The sequence below is a fragment of the Cajanus cajan genome, chromosome 4 (genome assembly GCF_000230855.2).
Source record: "Cajanus cajan strain Asha chromosome 4, NIPB_CcT2T_4, whole genome shotgun sequence".
In the NCBI taxonomy this organism is placed as follows: Eukaryota; Viridiplantae; Streptophyta; class Magnoliopsida; order Fabales; family Fabaceae; genus Cajanus; species Cajanus cajan.
In genome coordinates this window covers 15,188,296-15,209,147 of record NC_138520.1, presented here as the reverse complement: position 1 = coordinate 15,209,147, position 20,852 = coordinate 15,188,296, and the positions used below count along the sequence as shown (strand labels likewise).

The 20,852-nt window shown below is 28.9% G+C and overlaps 2 protein-coding genes across 2 annotated transcripts; one reads left to right on the top strand and one right to left on the bottom strand.

Moving 5' to 3' along the window:
- The first annotated feature begins 1,057 nt into the window (after positions 1-1,057).
- LOC109794911 (DCD (Development and Cell Death) domain protein) lies at positions 1,058-4,851 on the top strand. Its single transcript, XM_020354342.3, has 6 exons — positions 1,058-1,214; positions 2,085-2,657; positions 2,761-2,861; positions 4,056-4,139; positions 4,227-4,337; positions 4,459-4,851. The coding sequence occupies exons 2-6, from the start codon at positions 2,096-2,098 to the stop codon at positions 4,504-4,506; spliced, it is 906 nt and encodes a 301-aa protein (XP_020209931.2). The 5' UTR covers positions 1,058-1,214; positions 2,085-2,095; the 3' UTR covers positions 4,507-4,851.
- An 8,705-nt stretch (positions 4,852-13,556) lies between these two features.
- Positions 13,557-15,849, bottom strand: LOC109792699 (transcription/mRNA export factor). The gene is made up of 5 exons (XM_020352133.3): positions 15,693-15,849; positions 15,442-15,538; positions 15,220-15,314; positions 14,156-14,232; positions 13,557-13,812 (listed from the first exon to the last, which is right to left on the bottom strand). Coding segments are annotated over exons 1-5 (345 nt in total). The 5' UTR covers positions 15,695-15,849; the 3' UTR covers positions 13,557-13,738.
- Between the last annotated feature and the right edge of the window lie 5,003 nt (positions 15,850-20,852).

Here is a 20,852-nt window from a genome sequence, read left to right as displayed (position 1 = left end):
AAATTCATAAAAATTATATGTCATTGAAGAACCACACATATTTATTATTTTACAATAGGAAATAAAAATAAAAAGAATATATCAAACATTATAAATTTAATTTATTTATTTTATTTAAAAGTTAAATGGACGAAAAACATTGAATTTGTCAATTTGATAAGAAGAGAAGATTGAGCAAATGAGTGAAATGAAATAGAAAACAAAAATATATTGTTTAAATAGATAAAAATATAAAAGAGAGATAAATAAATCTCTCACCACTTATATAAATGGACAAAAAAATAGAATGAATGAAATAGACAAATCGTTTGAAAAATATTATTGTATTAATTAAGAAATAAAATTTAACCAAGAAAAATTAAGCTTTTTCCTACATTGTTTTTCTTTTTATCATTATGAATTATTATTACTTATAGTTTATTTATGTTATTGAAGATTATTTAAAAAATATAAAAAAAAATAATAGAAATTTAAATAAAATAAAATTATACTTATATAAAAGGATTTAATTCATCTAATGTAAAACTGTAGAGAAAAAACTGTAAGAATAACCATTGTTTAAAGAATTAATGATTGATAATATAATTAATTTTAAATTTTTTATAAAAATTTAATTTCATCTTTTAGAAGAGTTAAACTCAACATAAAAAGGTATTTTTAATAAATATTCTAAAATATAAAAACTTTAGCCTCTTTAAAAACACTACAACCTACTGTAAAAGAAAAATTAAACCTCTTAAAAAACTGGTTTATTAAATTAACAAAATTAAACAAGCATTTCAACTAATAAAACTAAAAAAAATGACTGAATTGTGGTCTCAACATATGGAATTTTGTTAAAAATATTATTGTTATTATTATTTTGATGAAAACAAAATGTGGTAAAGTTTATCCACAACTCAGTCACGTTTATGTAGGTCTAACACAATTTATGGCGTAACATCTCCGGCAACCTCTGAGCGCGAGGGCCACGTGACATCCTCAATTGCAGTGCAAACACATTCAATGTACACACCGTCACACTCCCACCGACTAAAAATAAGGTTCAATTTTAATTTAAGAAAAAGTCAAAATCAACAGTGGCAATCTCGTAATTCTTCGAAAACCTATTGGACATTTACGTAAAGCACGAAAACAAACCTTATTAATAACCCTTTGCTCTTCTACCCTTTCTCTCACTCGCGTCTTCGAGTTTCACAGCCAAGTAGTAAAAGGTACTCTCTCTTCTCTCTCTCTCTCTTCTCATCTTTGGATCCCCAAATCTAGGGCTTCGTCTTTGCGAAATTGGTAGAATCAGTGCCGTAATTTTCGTTGCCAATTCTTGATTTCGAATCTTTGTTTTGGTTTACTTTCCATCGTTGACCTCGTCTTCACTGTTCTGGTTTTGGTAATTTCTTATCGTATCCGTGAATGCTCGTATGGGATCTTCGATTTCCTTTCGTGATCTTCGTTGTGTTGCTTAATTTTCGTGTGTGCCGCTATTTGTGCCTGATTTGAGTGAGGGTTTATGTTTTGTTCCATTTCTGTGTTCTTTTTATCGAGTTTGGACTCGCCTTGTTACCGTCGCGATTTGATGTATGTCAGATTTATGATAGTATGTGTATGGTAACTTGGATTTTGAGCTGAGTTCCCTGAGTCTCAAAAGAGGAAAACTGTGCTCTTGAAAATGGATAATAAGATTTGGGTGCTATTTATTCGTTTTGTATGTGATGGTCCGAGGTTATTAGAATTATGTTTTTTCTATTTTTTGGGGGTTGTCAGGTGTGGGAAGCCCCGTTGTACTAGAATACTACGAAATGGCTATTTGCTTTTGTTACCAAATGTTAGCCCTCGATAATTTGAAGTGGGAATCAATTTTTGTCTGTAGATGCCAATGGATTAGGGGGTAACCCTCTCACCTGCCAAATGTTTTTTAAATGCTAATGTATGCTGTTGTGAACTGATGAAAATCTAGTCAGTCAGGTGTTTGACCTGTAAACTATTTCAGTATTTCTGTTGGTTAGCAATCTTTGCTCTTACAGAAAAGGAAGATGTTGTTGATTTACTCATTCTAAAAGGGCTATGTTTTGTTTATAACTTCTTAGGGTTTCGAAATATGGACAACATGCACAGCTTCTGGCAATTGGGCGATGAGCTCCGTGGACACTCGAAAGCATCAGAGGATCACAAGTGGTTAATGGTTGCTTCGAAATTGGCTGAGCAGACAAGACTAAAGGGGGAGCGTGTGAATAACCTTGATCTTTCTAAGGGTCCCATTGAAACAAGGTCAAGGGATAAATTTGGGTTCCAGGAAGAGAACAAGTTTGACTCTCTTAACTTGAGCATGTTGAACCTGGACTCTAAATTTACTGAAAACGTGAGCAAAGGCTCACTGCGAAATGGTGTTTACAGTATGAATGCAGTGTATCAGAAAAACAATGCAAACTTGGTGAGTAATGTAAACAGTAACAAGTATAATGGTAATATTCAGCATAACAAAGAGTCCAACAACAACAGCAGTGGCAACAACAATGAAAACAACAACTCAAATGCATCTGACAAAAGGTTTAAGACCTTGCCTGCAGCAGAGACACTCCCACGTAATGAGGTGCTTGGAGGATACATCTTTGTCTGCAACAATGATACAATGCAGGAAGACTTGAAACGTCAGCTATTTGGTGTGTGCTTATTAAATGGAATCTATTTTTTTTTTTTTATCTAGTTTGAAGATTATTAATCAACTGCTTCTAGATGACTGACACTTTCAATCTTTTTTGGTAGGTTTGCCTCCAAGGTATCGAGATTCTGTCAGGGCAATAACACCAGGGTTACCCCTATTTCTGTATAACTATACCACCCATCAGCTGCATGGTATTTTTGAGGTAAGCTATTCTAATTTCCAAGTACAGTTAATTATATTGTGCTTCAGACTGTGCAGAAGTACTTTATTTTAGGGCTATAAAATATTGATGTTGTGTCCCCAGTTTAAATGATATTGGTAAGAAGTAAGGCTAATTATAATTTCTCAAGGAGAGACATTGAACAGCTAAGAAACCTATTGTTGTTGCCCAATCACTAGAGTCTTGATAAACATGTTAATGGCATGGAAATATTGTCTTTATTTCAGAAAGGTTAATAAATCTTATGGTCTCTATACCTGTGTCAACTCTTGTAGTCCTTAATATGGCTATACCTAAAAAAACTCTGTTTTAATCCCTAAACAACCATTTTTTTATGGTTTAGTTTCTGTTAGTTATCTAGAGATGTAAAACAACCACAGAATGGAGACATATAAACTAAAAGTCTAAAACATAAAAAAATTGCTTGTTAGATCATGTTTATATTGGATTATTTTTAGATATTATATTCTATTTGAAAAGGCTTTTGTTGTATTATAATCTATTTGATAGAAGAAAAAAAAGTTGATGTTACTATTCAAATGTTTTTGGTAATTTGGATTAAAATCTCAACTAAGGAAATGGGATTTTCAGGATAAGAGTTTTAGAGTTTATGACTAAAAGCCAACACCAATAATTGATCAATTTAAATACAAAACCAAAATCTTGTGAATAACACCTTTTTTGTTGTAATTTTACTGTTTAAAATTATTCTTGTTCACAATGCAAACCATAGATTATCTTCATCATTTTTCACGTAGTATATTTAGACATTAATCTTATTTCATATAATTGATTTTAACTTTAATTGATTATATCTATAATCAAATATTCAAATAATGTTTTTCAAAACAGATCCAAACATATGCTTATAGGGGTTAAATGATAAATAATTTGTATTCAGCCGCGGTGGCATAGCTAGTGATGGGGTTACCTATTACATAGGATGAAAAATTACTTTGTTCTGATTTTGTCTCAATAGTTTTTGGTTTTTCTGCTTGGTATGTTTGTCTGATTAGAGATTGGATATCTTCTATGCTTAAATAGAGGCACATAGTTTGTTGCCTCCTTTTGCATTATTTATTTTAGCCACTATTCAAATCTAATTAGTAAATTTGACAGAGTGGATAGACACTTGAATTGTCTTGATTTTCTTACTTTGAAAGTCCTATGTTGCAGGCAGCAAGTTTTGGTGGCTCCAACATAGATCCAACTGCGTGGGAGGATAAAAAATGCAAAGGCGAATCAAGGTTTCCAGCTCAGGTAGAAATTAGAATGTAGGATTTTCAAATGTTGGAATCCATATATTTTGTTGAATAAACAATATTTAGTTCCTCCTCTTCATTGTAGGTAAGAATCCGTGTCAGGAAACTTTGCAAGGCATTGGAAGAAGATTCTTTCAGGCCAGTATTGCATCATTATGACGGTCCAAAGTTTCGTCTTGAGCTGTCAGTTCCAGAGGTATGATGGAATATTGCTGTTTTAATATAAAAGAATTATTCCATGACATTGATTTGTCGCTGTTGGTTTCTGTCTCTTTCTCATTGTTTGATGGAATGGAATTTCTTATTCAATATTGCAGACTCTGGATCTGTTGGACCTATGCGAACAAGCTGGCTCGGCAGCATAAAAAACAAACAAGAATGTGCAAAATAGGTAGGTTTTGGTGTGCCATCTGTTGTGTGGTTTTGGCAGATTTTCCGTGAAGCGTAAGCTTGGAAAGTAGTTTGTTTTGTGGAATCATCTTGGGGGAAGGAAAGGAAGCGTGTTGAGAGAGTGAGACCCTGTTGAATAAATGTTGTTATATCATCCCCAGAAGATGCTTTGTAGCTGTTGCATGACGTTTAATACCTTTGTATGATTAAGTACATACTTGATATGTGCAATCAAAGAGACGAATGTTTGTACTAGTAGTAAAACATGAATTTCTGTTAAACTAAAACCAAAAAAATTAAGAGCTTCATGTATTTCGTAACTCTGTATTGAGTTGGTCGAAGTGATCTTTTATTTTATATATCCGATCAAAATTATTTATGAAATCGAACCTTAAAGATCTGGTTTACAGATAAGAGGTTATGGTTAATGCAATTATTGGTAAAAATTAATAATTTTTCATCATACATGGTGATCCTATTGGATTATTGTGTAAATACTATTTTAATAAAAAACTCATCCTTGATTGAAATTAAGGACCGACATCTATTTACTAAAATACTCACTGTTTTATTAATTTTACGAAACTCAACCCTTTCCTCTTCCCAAACTAATTTGGCACAACCCTTCTCTGTGCACCTTCACTCCAGTGGCTCCAGCTTCTTAGCTAATACAACATTTCTGGCTTCAATTGTCGCCTCGACGCAGACAGTGTCTTTGATACACCCCTGCGATATGCTAACATTGTCCTCTTCTCAACGCTGGTATCTATGATGCATCCTGCATTACAAAGACACATAAGTGATTCAAAGATTTCGTTTCATTTTTCCTGATGGTAAATCCTAATTGCAATTTGCAACCCAGACTGTTTATTTCAAAGAACGATAAAAGAGGGAAGAAGTTTAATGGAGACTGGAGAGGAAGTTTTCTTTTTTACATGTTAAGGAAGTTATTATAAAATTTATTTTTTATAAAATAAGTATTATTTTTTACTTACATATATTAATTTAGTTATGATAGAATACTCGTTAAGATAGAATTTGATATTATTTTACAAAAGTAGTTTAAGGTTAACTTCAACTTTATAAAATTAATTTGTAGGATGAGAATTATTTTTCACTTATATATAATAATTTGATAATATCAATACTCTCTTATTTTAAAAATTAGTTTATTTTGTACCTTATAATCTTAAATTAAGATATATAAATAAGAAAAATTTAGATATTACTATTAAAATATTTTAATTCCTTCCCTTTTTTCCAAATTTCTTTCTATTGAATGAGAAACTAAAATTATTCTCTCGATTTCTCTCATACTCTTAAAAATTGAATCAATCAATGAAAATTAGTTTAAAAGAATCACTATCCTCTCCTCCAACCATTTGGAGTTACATTAAGTCTTTTGTTGTCTCTAGATAGATATGATCAAGATTGTGTTCATTTCACATGCAAGCACACCCTTTTAGAAAGAGATGAGAAGCTCCTCAACTATCATATTACATGACCAAGAAATCTGATTCGAAGTACATGAAGACTCATTGGTGGGTAGTATGATTAGGGCTAGTAAAATGGATCACTCAGCATGGTGAGCCAAAGCGTGAAAAACAAGTAGGATTACAACAAATCAATTTTTATTCTTATTTTGCTTAAATTTACATGTATTTTTTTTATTTTATAAAAAATAAAAATATTAGGTTAATCAAATTTGATAATTTCATACTTACATTTTATCGATTTGACCAAAATCATTAATTAAATACCTTAGCTTAGGTTGACAATGGATCAAGCCAATTTTACTAGGAAAAATGATATTTGGACAAAACTTATGTTCAATTCTTTATATTTGGTTGAAGTTGGTTTTCAATTAGAATTAATGTTTTACCTCAATAATTTACACACATTACCAAAGTAAAATTTTATTTCTAATCGAAAAATAGTATAATCATATTTAAGAAATTGTACTTTGTCAATAATATAATATTATATTTGGATAGACTTCTTCATTAACACTTCTAGAAAAATAAAATGAGAAAAAATGAAATAAATTTCTTCATAAGTTAAAATTAACTTATGCACACACCAATTTGTAGAAGCTTTCTATTAGTTTCTTCAAAATTTTATTTTTAACTTATACTTAAAGTTAGTTTTAACTGTAAGGAAGTTTAGTTTTATTTTTTTTATTATTTTTCTTTCTTATGAATATTTCTAAAGAAGTTTATCCAAATAGGTGACACACCTTTTTTTTCTTTTCAAATTAGAAACCCTTGATTTATTCTCCTTTTGAAATAAATTTTATTTTCAAAAATCTTTTTTATTCATCCATCTTCCTCTATCTATCTTTAATCACTCTTTATTAATTTTTTTAGTAATTTTCTTCGGTCATCAAGACACTCAAACCTTATTTTTGTTGTTCTTTAAATCCTAGTTTTGCATTCTCAACTTTATGATTCACTAATCTATTTGTTCACTTCATCTTCATTATTCTCCTTTTTAATAAATTTTATGATTTTTTTAACATTCTCTTTGATTTTTAAAGGTATGCCTCCCTAGGTACAATCTATTACAATCGATATTTTTTTTAATGTTAATGTTATAATACAATAATTTTTGGAACAATGTATTTTACTTGTTAAATCATATTTTTGAAGAGTAATTTCTAGAGTAGTATATATATTATTCTATAAAGTAATTTTTAGAAATATGTTTTAAAGTATAACATTGGAAATTTTTGAAATGGTATATATAATATGAAAAATACTTTCAAGAATTGTGTTTTAAACATGCTTTTAAAAATTACCTTCCCAAACTTTGTTTTAAAAGTTAAATTATATTTTTAGTTTTTTATTTAAATTTACTTGATTCTTTATCTTTAAAATTTAGGTTGATTTGGTCATTTTGAAAATAATAATTATTTTTAATTTTGAATTTTTTTGATTAATTTAAGACATGAAACTTATTTTATTAGATTCACGTACATGAAAGCTATTGAACTTAATTGATGTTTGAACATAAAAGACTCATAAAATGTAAACTTGCATGAAAATGAATCTAAAAAGCAACGGAAAAATATTAAAACCTAATATCATATATTTTTTTTATTACTTTTGAAAATTATTTTTCATGGGATTTTTACAATTTTTTATAATTTTTGAGTTTGAACATCCATTAAATTTCATAGTTCTCATATAGGTGGATCTAATGAGATAAATTACACATCTAAAATTAATTAAGAAATGATTTAAAATTATGTTTCAAAGTTGAAAACAGTTATTGTTTAATAAGGATCAAATCAATCCAGATTTAAAAGATAAATGATCAAAATAAAATATTCAAAATATAAAGGGTTAAAATGAATCTAAAAACAAGATAAAGGACTAAAAATATAATTTAACCATGTTTTAAAATATACTTGTAGATAGTACTTTTTGAAATGATGTTTTAAAACATAGGCTAAATTATACTTTTGGTCCTTCTATTTATTTTTCAAATTCAATTTGATTCTACTATTTTTAAATGGTGTCAATTTGGTCATGTAATTTTTTTTTAAAAAATATTCAATGTTACCTTTTCATTTAAATTAATACTAACAACGTTAATGAAGTTGGATGGAATGGTAACATCAAATATCATTTGAAAATTAGAAAATTAAATTGAATCATTTAAAAATAGTGAGATCAAATTGAACATTATATAAATAGAATTAAACAAAAATTTATAAAATATTTTTTTTGTCTAGATACATTTAAATTTTATTTTACCTATTTAATAATATCTTTTATTAGATGACTCATTCATCTTTTAATCATTTTTTTTAATTTCAAGTACTCAATTTTTTATTATTCATGCTCTTGTTAATATAAGTTAAAAAAAATTCAAATTTATCTAGACAAAAAAAAAAGTTAGATAAATTTTTATTTAATTTGATCTTACTATTTTTGAAATATTCAATTTGATCCCATTATTTTTAAAATGTTTAATTTGGTCTTCTAATTTTTTAAAAAAGTTCAATGTTGTCTTTTTTTCTTTTTTATTTTTTATTTTTTTATATCTAATTTCATTAACGTAGTTAGTGCCAATATGAATAAAAGGACAACATTGAATTTTTTAAAAAAAATTAAAGGATTAAATTGAACATTTTAAAAATAATGGAACTAAATTAAATCCTAAAAATAATAGAGGAACAAAAATATAATTTAGCATAAAATATACTATAAAAAAATACTTCTCAATACTATTTTAAAATATATTTCAAGAAAATACTTTTTAGAACATTATTTTTTTTTTCAAAAATGGTGTTGTACATAGAGAATTTTGTGCTTGATTGTCCTTTAGATGGGTAGGGCAAGTGAGAATGTTAGAGATTTTTTAGGTTAATGTTATATGAGAGGGGTTATAATTATACCGACGTAACTTTTACTAAGTATTACATAACTTAATAACTTAATATTAAATGTGAATTTTGTAAATTCAACTGTTGGATTGAAAGCTCATATCACTTTATATGTGTATATCAAATTTTGTTAAAATTGAATAACAACTTGAAGGTAATTAAAACGTTCATATTTTAGTATATTTTGAAATGAATATATTACGTCAATTTTGTTTTATAAAAATGAAGTATCAAATCATCTTAGATTAATATAAAGTTTTGTATATATGATCTAAGAGTAAAGAACTTTCAATCTAACGGTTGAATTTATAAAATTCATATTTAATATAAAATTAGGGTGGTGTAATACTTAATAAAAGTTATACCGATATAATTATAGCCCTCATGTTATATTGATAAGTGAAAGTAATTATTAAGAAGAAATGAATTGGGGGTGTAGATAGGAAAGGGTGGGTCAAATGGAAGGAGGTGTGTGGAGTGAAAAGAGAAAAATATTGAAGGGGAGAAAGTTTAAAACACCTAAAAAAATTATGAGTATTTTTAAAAAATAAATAAACAAGAAAGTAGGTTATTAAATAATATACTAATAATAAACGTCATGTCTCGTAAGTACATATTAATTTTTAATTATCAATTATTAAATAATGTGTAGAATATGTTCATTAAAAAAAAAAGGCTTTTGATATATTAACCTCTTACACTTAATAATATACTCCTTTCTTTTTATTTTTTATTTTAATAAATACCTTTATATTTTATTTTAAGCTGAGAGCCTTTTTCAAAAATTATTTAGAACTCACTTCCTTTAACACTCACTTTCTTTCACTCCACACACCCCTTCATATAACCCACCACTTCCTTTTCCCATACCCTCAATGTTTCTTAACAATTATATTCAATTTTATAATATAACATTGCACCCTTTAACACTAGGATATCCTCACTTACTCCTACCCGTCTAAAGCACGAACAAATACAACGTTCCATATCTAACAAGGTAAATATAATATTCCAAAATTAAGTTTCTATTTTAAAGCATATTTTTAAAATAATATATATATATATATATATATATATATATATATATATATATATATATTTTGTTTAGGGGTTTAGGATTTAGGTATCCTTTCAACATTTTATCGAGAGATTCTAGTCGAGTACCTTAAACATTTTTCAAGAAAATCTGATCGAAAGATTCTGATCAAGAGGATTAAGTCGAGAGGACTTGACCAAGTACCACACCAATCATATTCTTAATAGATCAAGTGATCCAAGCCTACAAGGGATGTTGACGCAAAATCTTATCTTTATTAGTAAAAATTACGTATTTATCAAATCTTGAAATTTTCAAAGTTTATAAATTTATAGTAGTTAAGTATAAAAATCTTAATCCTAGAATAATGGCAGACAAATTATACTATTGAATGCTTTAACTTTAGTTGAGTGACTAGACTAACCCTATATGTTCTCTAGACCGGAACATTTTATAAAAAAAATAATTTTGAAAGGATATTTTGAAACATACTTCCAAAAAGTAATTTACATAAATATGTTTGACCAAGTACAATATGTAGTTCCAAAAAATACATTTCAATAATATTAAAAAAATTGATTATAATTAATTGTATCTTAGAAAACCAATGACTAATAATGTCTAAAAATAAACCAACAAGATGTCTGAAAAAAGAAAATAACGAAGATGGAATGAAAAAAATAAAATTTAAAAAATTGTGAAGTTGGGAGTATAAAATAGAATTTAAAGAATAATAAAGATGGTGAATCTTAATTGCTAGAGAGAGGAACAGAAAGAAATAAGAAAGAAGAATTAATGAAAAGTAGTTAGAGATGAATAAAGTAGTAAAAAAGGAAAGAGTGAATGAAAAAGTAATTTTAAATATAAAATTTATTTTAAAAATAAATACATTAAAAAATCAATAAATACATTGAAAAGACATTTAAGAAATCTTTTGGATAAAAAAGGAAAAAGAGATGTATATGTTAAAATCTAAAGGTATATATATCATTTACCTATTAAATATAAGAGTGATATACATCATAAGCCTTTTGCCCACATAGATAAGGTTCAACATCATCCTCAGCTTGAAGGGCCTTTGAAAGTTTACAATTTGGATCAGGCTTTCTAGGTTCCAATCCAGAACACATTTTTTTTAATTTTTTTTTTTATGATCAATGTTAATTACAAAGCTTCCTTTGTATCTTAACGGAGATTTTCTTCCTACGTCAGTCTTTCTTTTGCCTCACACCTATTATTTGTATAAATTTTCTAAGATACCTTTACTTCAACACATATTCCGAAATACTCGATTCTTAACATTTACTTTCAAACACTCATTTCAAAATAATGTCTCTCTCGCTTTTTATTTTATCTATAAAATCTTTTTGACTTTTGCTTTAAACACAACACACTACATATCTTAATTGCACCCATGAAAAGGTCATTCCAAAAACATGTTTGTACCTGCACAGGATACATTTAGTGCTTGGTCTTGTACTCCTTCCTATGCTTTTTTAGATTGATTCTCTTTGTTGAGAGAAGTACTTGCAAAAAACATTTTTCCGTTCAAGGAAGACACTTACTCGAATATTAAATGCTAGTAAAAATAAACAGTCATTTTTATCTCAAAGTACACTATCATTTATAGTATACTAACCATAATGAGTCCTTGACCTGATGAACTTACACTCCTATATTACCTAATAGTTAACATGCTTGAAGGGGGATTAACTTCACTAATCATGATAAAGTCGTTGTTACCTTGAGTTCATTCAATCCTTTCTTGGTTCTCGACTATCATATGTTATGTTCTTAGTTCCGATTGGTTGCATATTCAAAAGGAACATTCTCCTCCTCTGTTAGTTATGCCACCTCATGGATACACTTAGAGCATTTCCAATGGGGATTGCTTATAAACAATCCCCTATGCCACATCACTGCCACATCAGTTCTGACTCACTTTATGGTTTGCTTAAATTTTAGTAGAGTTGCTTCTATAAGCAACTCTGCTAAAATTTAAACAACTCATAAAGTGGACCAGAGCTGATTTGGCAATGATGTGGCACAGAGAGTTGGTTATAAACAATCCCCATTACAAATGCTCTTAGGATATACTCTAACTGAATTCCCTAGACAAGCCAAGGGTTGCCTTTGGAAATTGTCCGACTAAGGGTCTTTGGTGTCCTTACTTTTAGTAATTCAATGAGCCTTTGAATAGCGATTACTCCGCTAAAAGGCCCATTCGGTATACATGACTATTCGACCAGAGGCCATCTAATATAATGTTATATACTTTTATTTTTTATATTTCAAAAGACCATTTCAGAACCCTTTTTTAATTTTTGGATGAGTGTTCTAGAATACATTTTTATTCTGGATTAGGTGTTCTAAAACACAATTTTAAGAATCTCGAATGAATCTTTTAAAACACATTCAATATTTGAATGGGTGTATTAACAATATCTCAAAATAGATTTTCCAAAACACATTTAGCATTCTAGTGTTCTACATATGTTCCAGATTAGGTGTTCGGAAAAGTGTGGTTAAAGTAAGGGTACTGTAAAAACAATTGTAAAAAGACGGGTATACGAGACAAAACAACGGGGTGCAGGAAGAAAATTCTATCTTAATGTTATTGAAGAAGTATTAGGCTAGTAGCGATTGAAGGATAGTTCAATCTTCACATCAAACTTTGAGTTGATAGTACAATCAACGTGGTACATTGAGCTTGTATGTAGCAAGAGGACAGGTGCTACCCTGGACCACCTTTATAGGTGGTGTACGGTGCACCATTTTTATGAGCCGTTAGATTCATCTCGTTTTCAAAGTAATAAGGTGCACATGCGGTATCTGGTTTTTCTTATTTTTGTTCCTCCATTGCCTGGTCCCTTTGTCTGCACCTGGATTTTTCATATCATTTTCACCACTCTTGCAGAGTCTCATTCCCTCATTCGAATCTACAATGGTTCAAATTACCAAAGCAGAGATGTGGTTCCAAAGCAGAGATCCTTTGAAATAAAATCAAGTCATTTATAACTAAATTATATCCAAGTTATTATAAGTTACAACAAATGCAGTTGCAGTGTAATTGTAATATTCATATGTTTATGCTCCCACCATACTATATCAAATCTGAATATGGAGAATGAATATGATGTAAAAAGTGCACCAAAAGAATGAGGGTGAGATTAATCTGATGGTTTTAAAATTATGGTGCACTATTATGGAAAGATGGTTCACTGTAGTCTCCGTCTGAGAGAAGAGTTTTCTAATGAGACTTCCTTTAGAGACCTCTATATTTTCTCCAACATTAACGGTGTCCATCTCGTTATACTTGCACCAAAGGCTTTTGATTTTCTTTTACAATACTTTCAAAAATTGTTCTGAAGATATCTTGTTTGGAAACAAAAACGTTAAATATCATATAAGTGATTTATTATTACCTCCATATGCTTGCATTAAAAAATGTTATATGGTAGTATTTCAAAAGCATTAATGTCAGATGCGGTTGAGGATATTTCAAATCTCAGTTGCAAATAATAAACGATCTCCTGTTTTATGTGTAACAAGATGTAGTTTACATAAATGCAGGGAATGAAGCTGTCACATATAAGTAATTTTAGATAAAAAATGATTTCTCCAATTTATATTTAAAGGAGTGAAATAATCATGATTTTACAAGACATTCATATCCCTCCCAAACAGAACCCAGTACATATGTGTTCAGTTCTTACTAGCTCCACCCGTTATCTTTACAACATATTGGTGAGGTTAACACTGACCAAGCCATGCGGATATATTAAAGAGCAGCAGACACAAGAAATGTGCGAATCCTTTGCAACAACTCAGCCTTTACGGAATCAGGAACGGAGGCTGCAAAAAATAAATTCTCTATCTTGTTAGTTGGACATTTTAGTGCAAAAGAAAACCAACACCGTGGCATAATTGCTCAGTTTCTAATGCTCAAACACATAATACTCTGCTCAATAAGGACTACTTGAAATATTTCTCAATACTAGATTAAGATTTCCTTGCGTGGTGTTGACCTAATGAGGTGTTTCAACCAAGTATATGCAAATTTTCTATATGAACAACAACAAAGTTTTATCCTGCTGGTGAGACTGGTTACTTGGATCATATGATACCATTAAGCTCGGTAGTTTTTAAAATGCAGAAAAGAAAAGTAAATCAAATTTTGAAACAATTAATTACCTACCTCGGCCCTTAGGAGTAATTACATGTACAAGTTCATCAACAGTAACATTATTCCTCCCTTTCTTCTTCACAACGGCTCTGCATTAAAAGGTACAATAAATTCCAACTACACACAAACAAGTGTGAACTAAAGAATGAATATAAGAAGGCAGAAATAATAAAAAAAAGAACAACGGGAGATAAAACAGCAAAGTTGACAGAACGTAAGGGGGATAATATTTGATATTACCGATGGAATCATTTTGTGTAAACAATCACAGGGTCCTAGTATTAAGTGCCAACTAAAAGCATGTACCAATGAAACTAGCACTAGATAGACAAAGCAGGCACCAAACAAAAGTAAAAGTAATTCACTAATTCCTTCTGCCAAACAACACAACTTGCATAGAAAAACAAGCATAAGTTGCATCTACATGTCTATACAGTTATAGAGAAATTGGAGCATGATACATCCTTTTTCAGCCAGTACAACATGAAACAACTTGAACTTGTTTAGGATAGGACATAATCATAGTGATAAAAATTTCATTTATAATTCAAAAGTGTGGCAAACTGCCTCTAGTCTCCGATATTTTAAAGTTTAAGCCAAAAGAGCATAATGTCAGGTGCCTACAGTGCCCGAACCTTTCATGTCTTTGTCAATAAATACCATGTGAAAAACAAATTAAAGGGTATAAACATTTTTTTTATAATGACATATAAACGTTAATTATTTCATTGTTACAGTAGACATATTAATAACGTTGTTACTATTGTATTAAAAGTTTTATTAATTATTTGCCAATGGACTATACAAAGAAGTGACAGGGTGAGTCTTATCTTAACAAATAGAGGACAATTTCAATTTCTATTCCCTGTATTTTACTTTTTACCCAGTCTTCTTCTAGACATTGTTCGTGATACTGTGTGTAAATCTTGAGGATCAAACCAAATTTTGGGTTGCTCAACACAGTATTATATTTCATTCTTTTTCTAAGAAAAGCTTCTAACATGTGTAAAAACAAAACTTTTTTATGGTGCAACATTAAGCAAGAGTATTATACACTAATTAGTGAGTAAAAAAACCTGCAGAGAGATTTCATTTCATCCTTCCAACCACAATCAACAAGCCTTTCCCTCAACAGCTCCATGAGGCGCTCCTTCTCTCCAGTCTCGATCAACTGAGCAGGAAAACCAACAAACAACACATAAAAAACTAATCTTTCAAAACCCATAACCACTGACAAAAAAGTAAAAAAGTGGAACTTGGAAGTTGAAAAACCGACTAAAAAGAAAAGACGAGGGAACCTTAATGTTGATGAGCTCTTGAAGAGTGGGTTCCCTCTCAGGGGCATTTTCGACCACATCTGGTGTGGGGGGTCGATTCACCGAAGCCTTCGGTTTCCTTGCGTTTCACAAAACAAAGAAAGAAAGAAACAAACCCTATTACGTGTGATGGTGAAAGCTTAAGAGGATCGCAGCAATTTATGTTTTAATTAGAAAAAAAGGGTTCGAATTGTTTGGATTTGAAGAAGGTAGTGTGGATGGTGAGTGCTCACATGGTTCGTTGAAGAAGTTGCAGAGACGATGAAGTGGATCGCTCTGTCGCCTATGCCCTGTCTCGTGTCTTCGCTTTTCTCACTGCCAAACTTTGTTTCCTTTTCACCTTGAAACCACGAGTTGTTTGGAAATTGGAAATTGGAATTTGGAACCAACTTATTTTATATGATAAATTATAATATTTTCTTATTTTAATTTTAAGATTTACTTTCATTTTTTATTTTTTAAAAAGTTGTTTTTTGATTATTTCTTTAAAGTAAGGTCATTTAGGTTTTTTTTTTTTTTTTTTTTTAAATTTTAAAAAGTTATCATTTTCAATTTTAAAATATCATTTTGAATTCTTTTTTTTATAACTGATATAAGATTGTAAAACTGTTTCCATTTGGTTGTTTGTTTGTTGAACTCATTTTCCCATAGTTTTTATTTTGTTTATGACTTTTTTTAGCTTCATGTGAATTAAATAATTATCATGTAGGTGAATTTAATAAGATGAGTGCAATATATTAAATCATTTAAAAAGGAATTTATCTGACTTAAATTGATGTAAGTGCTTAGGAACTCGCATTTAATCAAGTGGTCAAAGATCATAAAAAATATTTGTTGATTTAAAAAACATAAAGATTAAAAAAAATTGTTAATATTTAAAAAACATAAAGATTAAAAAAATGTTGATATTAAAAAAATATAAAAATTTCAATGTTGAATTTTGTGAGATTTTTTTAATAGAATTTATATATAATTTACTCGTCTAGTAATCTTACAATTTTTTTTGAGATTTTGCAAAAAAAAAAATCATTTTGTTTGCCTGTCTTTTTTGTTTTTCTATTTTTACTCTCTGTTTCCTAACTCTGTGTTTGGTTGTGAGGAGAGAAATAGAGTTAAAAGAAATAGAAGAGAAAATAATAAGGAAGTAAAAATAAGATTATTTGATTTGAGAAAAATAAGTAAGAAATAGAAGAAAAATAACATTATAAAGTTGTTTGGTTTGGATGGAGAAAAAAGAAATTATAATTAATAATTAAATTACAGTATCACCTTCCACTAAAATTGTTGTGTATTCAAATAAACATGTTTATTCGAATAAAAGTCCACTTATTCAAATACATACAACTATTAAAAACCCTCTTATATTCGAATAAAACAAATATTTTATTCGAATAAACCACATCTATTCAAAGCCCTCCTATTCAAATAATCCCTAGATGCTGAGAACACGAATTGATCTAAACTTCGCGTGCAATGCACTGTCTTAAATGCGAACTTATCCATAGACTCCCACACAAATCTCCCAAGATACAATAGGATTTTTCTGGTACTAAACTAGAGATGCAGAACTAGTAAGTTTTTAACTAGAAAAGAGGAAGGGAGCAATGTTCCGTACTTCTAACTCCTACTAAATCTTAATATTTATAGGATTAATCATAATAATTAAAATCAATTAATTTTGAAACATTTGATCATTAAAATTATAACAGTTAAATTATTATATTTCATTAAAATTGATATTATTAATTAAGCTTTAATACCAATAATTAATAAAATAATTATTTTGAATTTAAATTTAAATTTAAAATAATTTCACAAATTAATTAACCTTTAAAAATATCTAAAATATACAACAATCTCCCACATATTTCAAAAGGTTTTAAAAAACATTTTGGACTCTCATAAAGGATGTAACGCATTGGACTTAGTATAACAAGCTATTGAACCAAATCTAAATTGATAAAACTTAATACACAGTGTAGCAAGTGTAGAAAACTATTGAACCTAAAATACTTGGTGTGTATGAGAGGTAAACTAATCACAATACACCCCCACAATTGTTGTAGTTATCGCCATATTACGCTTTCAGGCCATGTGCCCGTTCGATATTCATGAGTGCCTTAGAGATCTTGCTAAGATTTCATGCAAACATCCCTACTTGATACTCATATAGGTAATTTCATCAAGTATATGCTACAAATCATACGCCACTTATAAGAGATATGAAAATCATTAAAATCTTTATAAGAGTTAAACTTTCTCATAATTACATAAAGTTCAACTATAAAGATTATCTTCTTATTAAAGCAACTTTATCATTTTCTCACATCATAGGAAGAGATTAAAAAATTTAATTTTAGTGCTAACAAAATTAACAAGTAACTTGTTTTTCCCATTAAACCTTCATGGGATCTCCAATCACAAAGGTTGGGTTACCATCTCATTTTCCTTGATGTTTATAAATAACTCACAATGTTTCGTAAATAATATCTTCCCTTTGAAGTAAAGGATTGACCAAATCCATCACTAATTACACAATTTTTAATCTTTTTAAACAATTACTACATCACATCATTTCTTAATTTTATATTCTCAATATAATATTTGGTAATAGGTTCTCAATTACTAAGCCTCATAATCAACCATCTCTAGAGCAACAAACTTTACTTCAATAATTATTATTGATCGATCTCAAAGTAATTTCACTACAACAAAGTGTAATGACATAACATTAGTGAATTTTTTCTCATATAGGTCCAAAACTTAATTAATCATCATTGTATTTTCTAATACAATAAAAAGTCCATAATATTAAATACCATAGAACCTTCTAGATCCTTTGTTGATCTAAGTAGTTGTAGTAGATTGGTGGATTCAAGCTTCCTAGAAGTTCTATTATCCCTTCCCTTCTCTCATTTATGACTGATTCAAAGAAAGGAAAACTTGTTGGCTTATAATTGTTGAATAATTTTTGTTGATTTCTGCTCAGATTCATTGTTTATAGCTTTATTGTTGAATTGAGATATGAATGGAATTTTGAGTTTTGGGTGTTCTTGCACTTCTTTGAAGAAAATGATGACCTATAGATCTTCTATGATTGCATGTTGTTGCTTTTAGTGGAATTGAGTCATTTATGATGTGTGGATGCTTGATTGTTGGATGCATGCTAGTTTGAGTTGGATTTTTGCAAGTTGAGTGTAGAAATTATCATTGTCCTAAGCATGACTTCATTGACATCGAACGTGAGATAGGTAGTGTTAAATATGAGTTAGAAGAGGGCTCTCTGACTTAGTCACGTCAGGCTTGGGTTGAGGGATGCTAGGTGTGATTTACTTATGAGTTCTCTCACTTGACAACGTTGGGTGTAAGATTGGTGACATCGAGCGTGATTAGGTTAGTGACACTCTACTTAAATGACATCAGACATTAGTGTTGTGGCGTCAAACGTGGGTTAGGTAGATGCTCTCTACCTAAATAATGTCAAATGTGGGTTTTGTGATGCCAGATGTGTGGTTTACACAAAGACTCCCTATCTCATTCAAGTTGTACACAAGTGGGAGGGTGTAAGGCATGGGAGAACCAGAGGATTTTTGCCTAATTAGTGTCAGTTGTGGATTGAATGGTGTTAGACGTGGTTGAGTTGAATGACATTATAACATAGTTGATTTTAAATGTGGATTTTTGATGATAGTTTACTTCATATGATGATGTTTTAATTTAAGTACGTTGATGTTAAGAAAATAATTCAAATTTTCAATTTTAGATCTCAAAGATATTGTTCAAATATAGAAATATATTATTTATCTTTAGGATATTGTTTAAAATAAAAAGTATTATATTTATTTTAGAGATTTGTTTCTTCTTTTAATATCAAGATGTTAGGTCAATAAATAGAGACTTTTGAGATAAGAAGAATTATCTGACTTGTAAAAGAGCTCACCACCTTAAATGAGAGAAGTGAGAAGGAGGGTTCCTGATTCCAAGTTTTGCCAAAAAGCTTGTGAGGGAAGGGTTTCCAAGTTTTACCCATAAAATTTGTGAGGAAAGGGTTTCCAAATTTTATCCATAAAATTTGTAAGAAGAGATTTTCAAGTTTCATCTACAAAACTTGAAGGGAAGATTTTCACAAATATATATGTGTAATACATTTTTAAGATAATGGATATTCTCCTGAACATAAGCATGAAGGATCAAACCACATTAAATAAAATTTTGTGTAATCTTTTTCTATTTCTTTTTAGTATTGACTTGTTTGTGTTCTCTCATCATTATGCATAAGAGAAGGAGAATTTTTGTTCTCAACACTTGATTATCATTAGAGTTGTATGATACTTGTAATATTCTGGATACCCAAAATGAAAGGCATCTAGAGATTTGTACGAGTGTGTGAGACTGTGCAATTGATGATAGCTAAAAAAATTAATTTGTATTACCTATACCAATAAGATGCATCTACTTTTCGGTACCTCATCACAAAAGAACTTCATAGTTAAGCATTCTTGTCTTAGAGCAATTTAAAGATGAGTGACCTTCTAGAAAGTTTCATAGAAAATATGCGAGTGAAGACAAAATACATTGAAAATTTTTGTATTGATTTGTGAGAACAGTCATTGATCTTAAAGGTGACAAAACATCTAAAAAAATGCTAAACTAAGAAGGTTTTTATTGATGAATATGTTGTAGTGATTTAAGAGTCTAATTGTTAAAAAATCCCTTTTAGTATAATTGTTTCTTGAAGTGACAATGCATTATATTATTGTGTTTCTATATTGCTGTGTTGTGAAGTAGTTGTAGTATGAGTTGTTAATGTGTTAAAAGTAAAGTATAAGTGTTTAAATAAAATATATATATTTTTAATTACAAAATAAAAAATTAAATTTAAAAGTAGAAACAATATTAGAATAATATTGTTCATAATATATTAAAAATTAAAAATAAATTACATGCAATTATCGTGTATATACATGCTTAAATGCATTTTTGGTCACTCTATTTTTTTTTATTAATCTACAATTTTATTCTTTTATTTTAAAATAAATATATTTAGTTTTCATATTTTTAAAAATATAACATTTTAGTTCTAACATCAATTTAATATTCATTGATCATGAAATTTTAATGTTATTTAGTGACTTGTTACTATTCTAGATCTTCATTTGTATTTAGTGATGTGACATTTAGAAATAATTTAAAAATAACATAAAAGATCTTTATATTTATTTTAATGAGTGATTAATTTTTATTTTTTAAATAAATATTATTTGCATGATATTTATAAAAAGATAATTATCCTAAATATTATGTCACTTAAGTATAAATAAACATGAAAGTTTAACAATTAATGATTGTCAATTTAACAAAGGACTAAATTTTTTATATTATTATGAAGACTA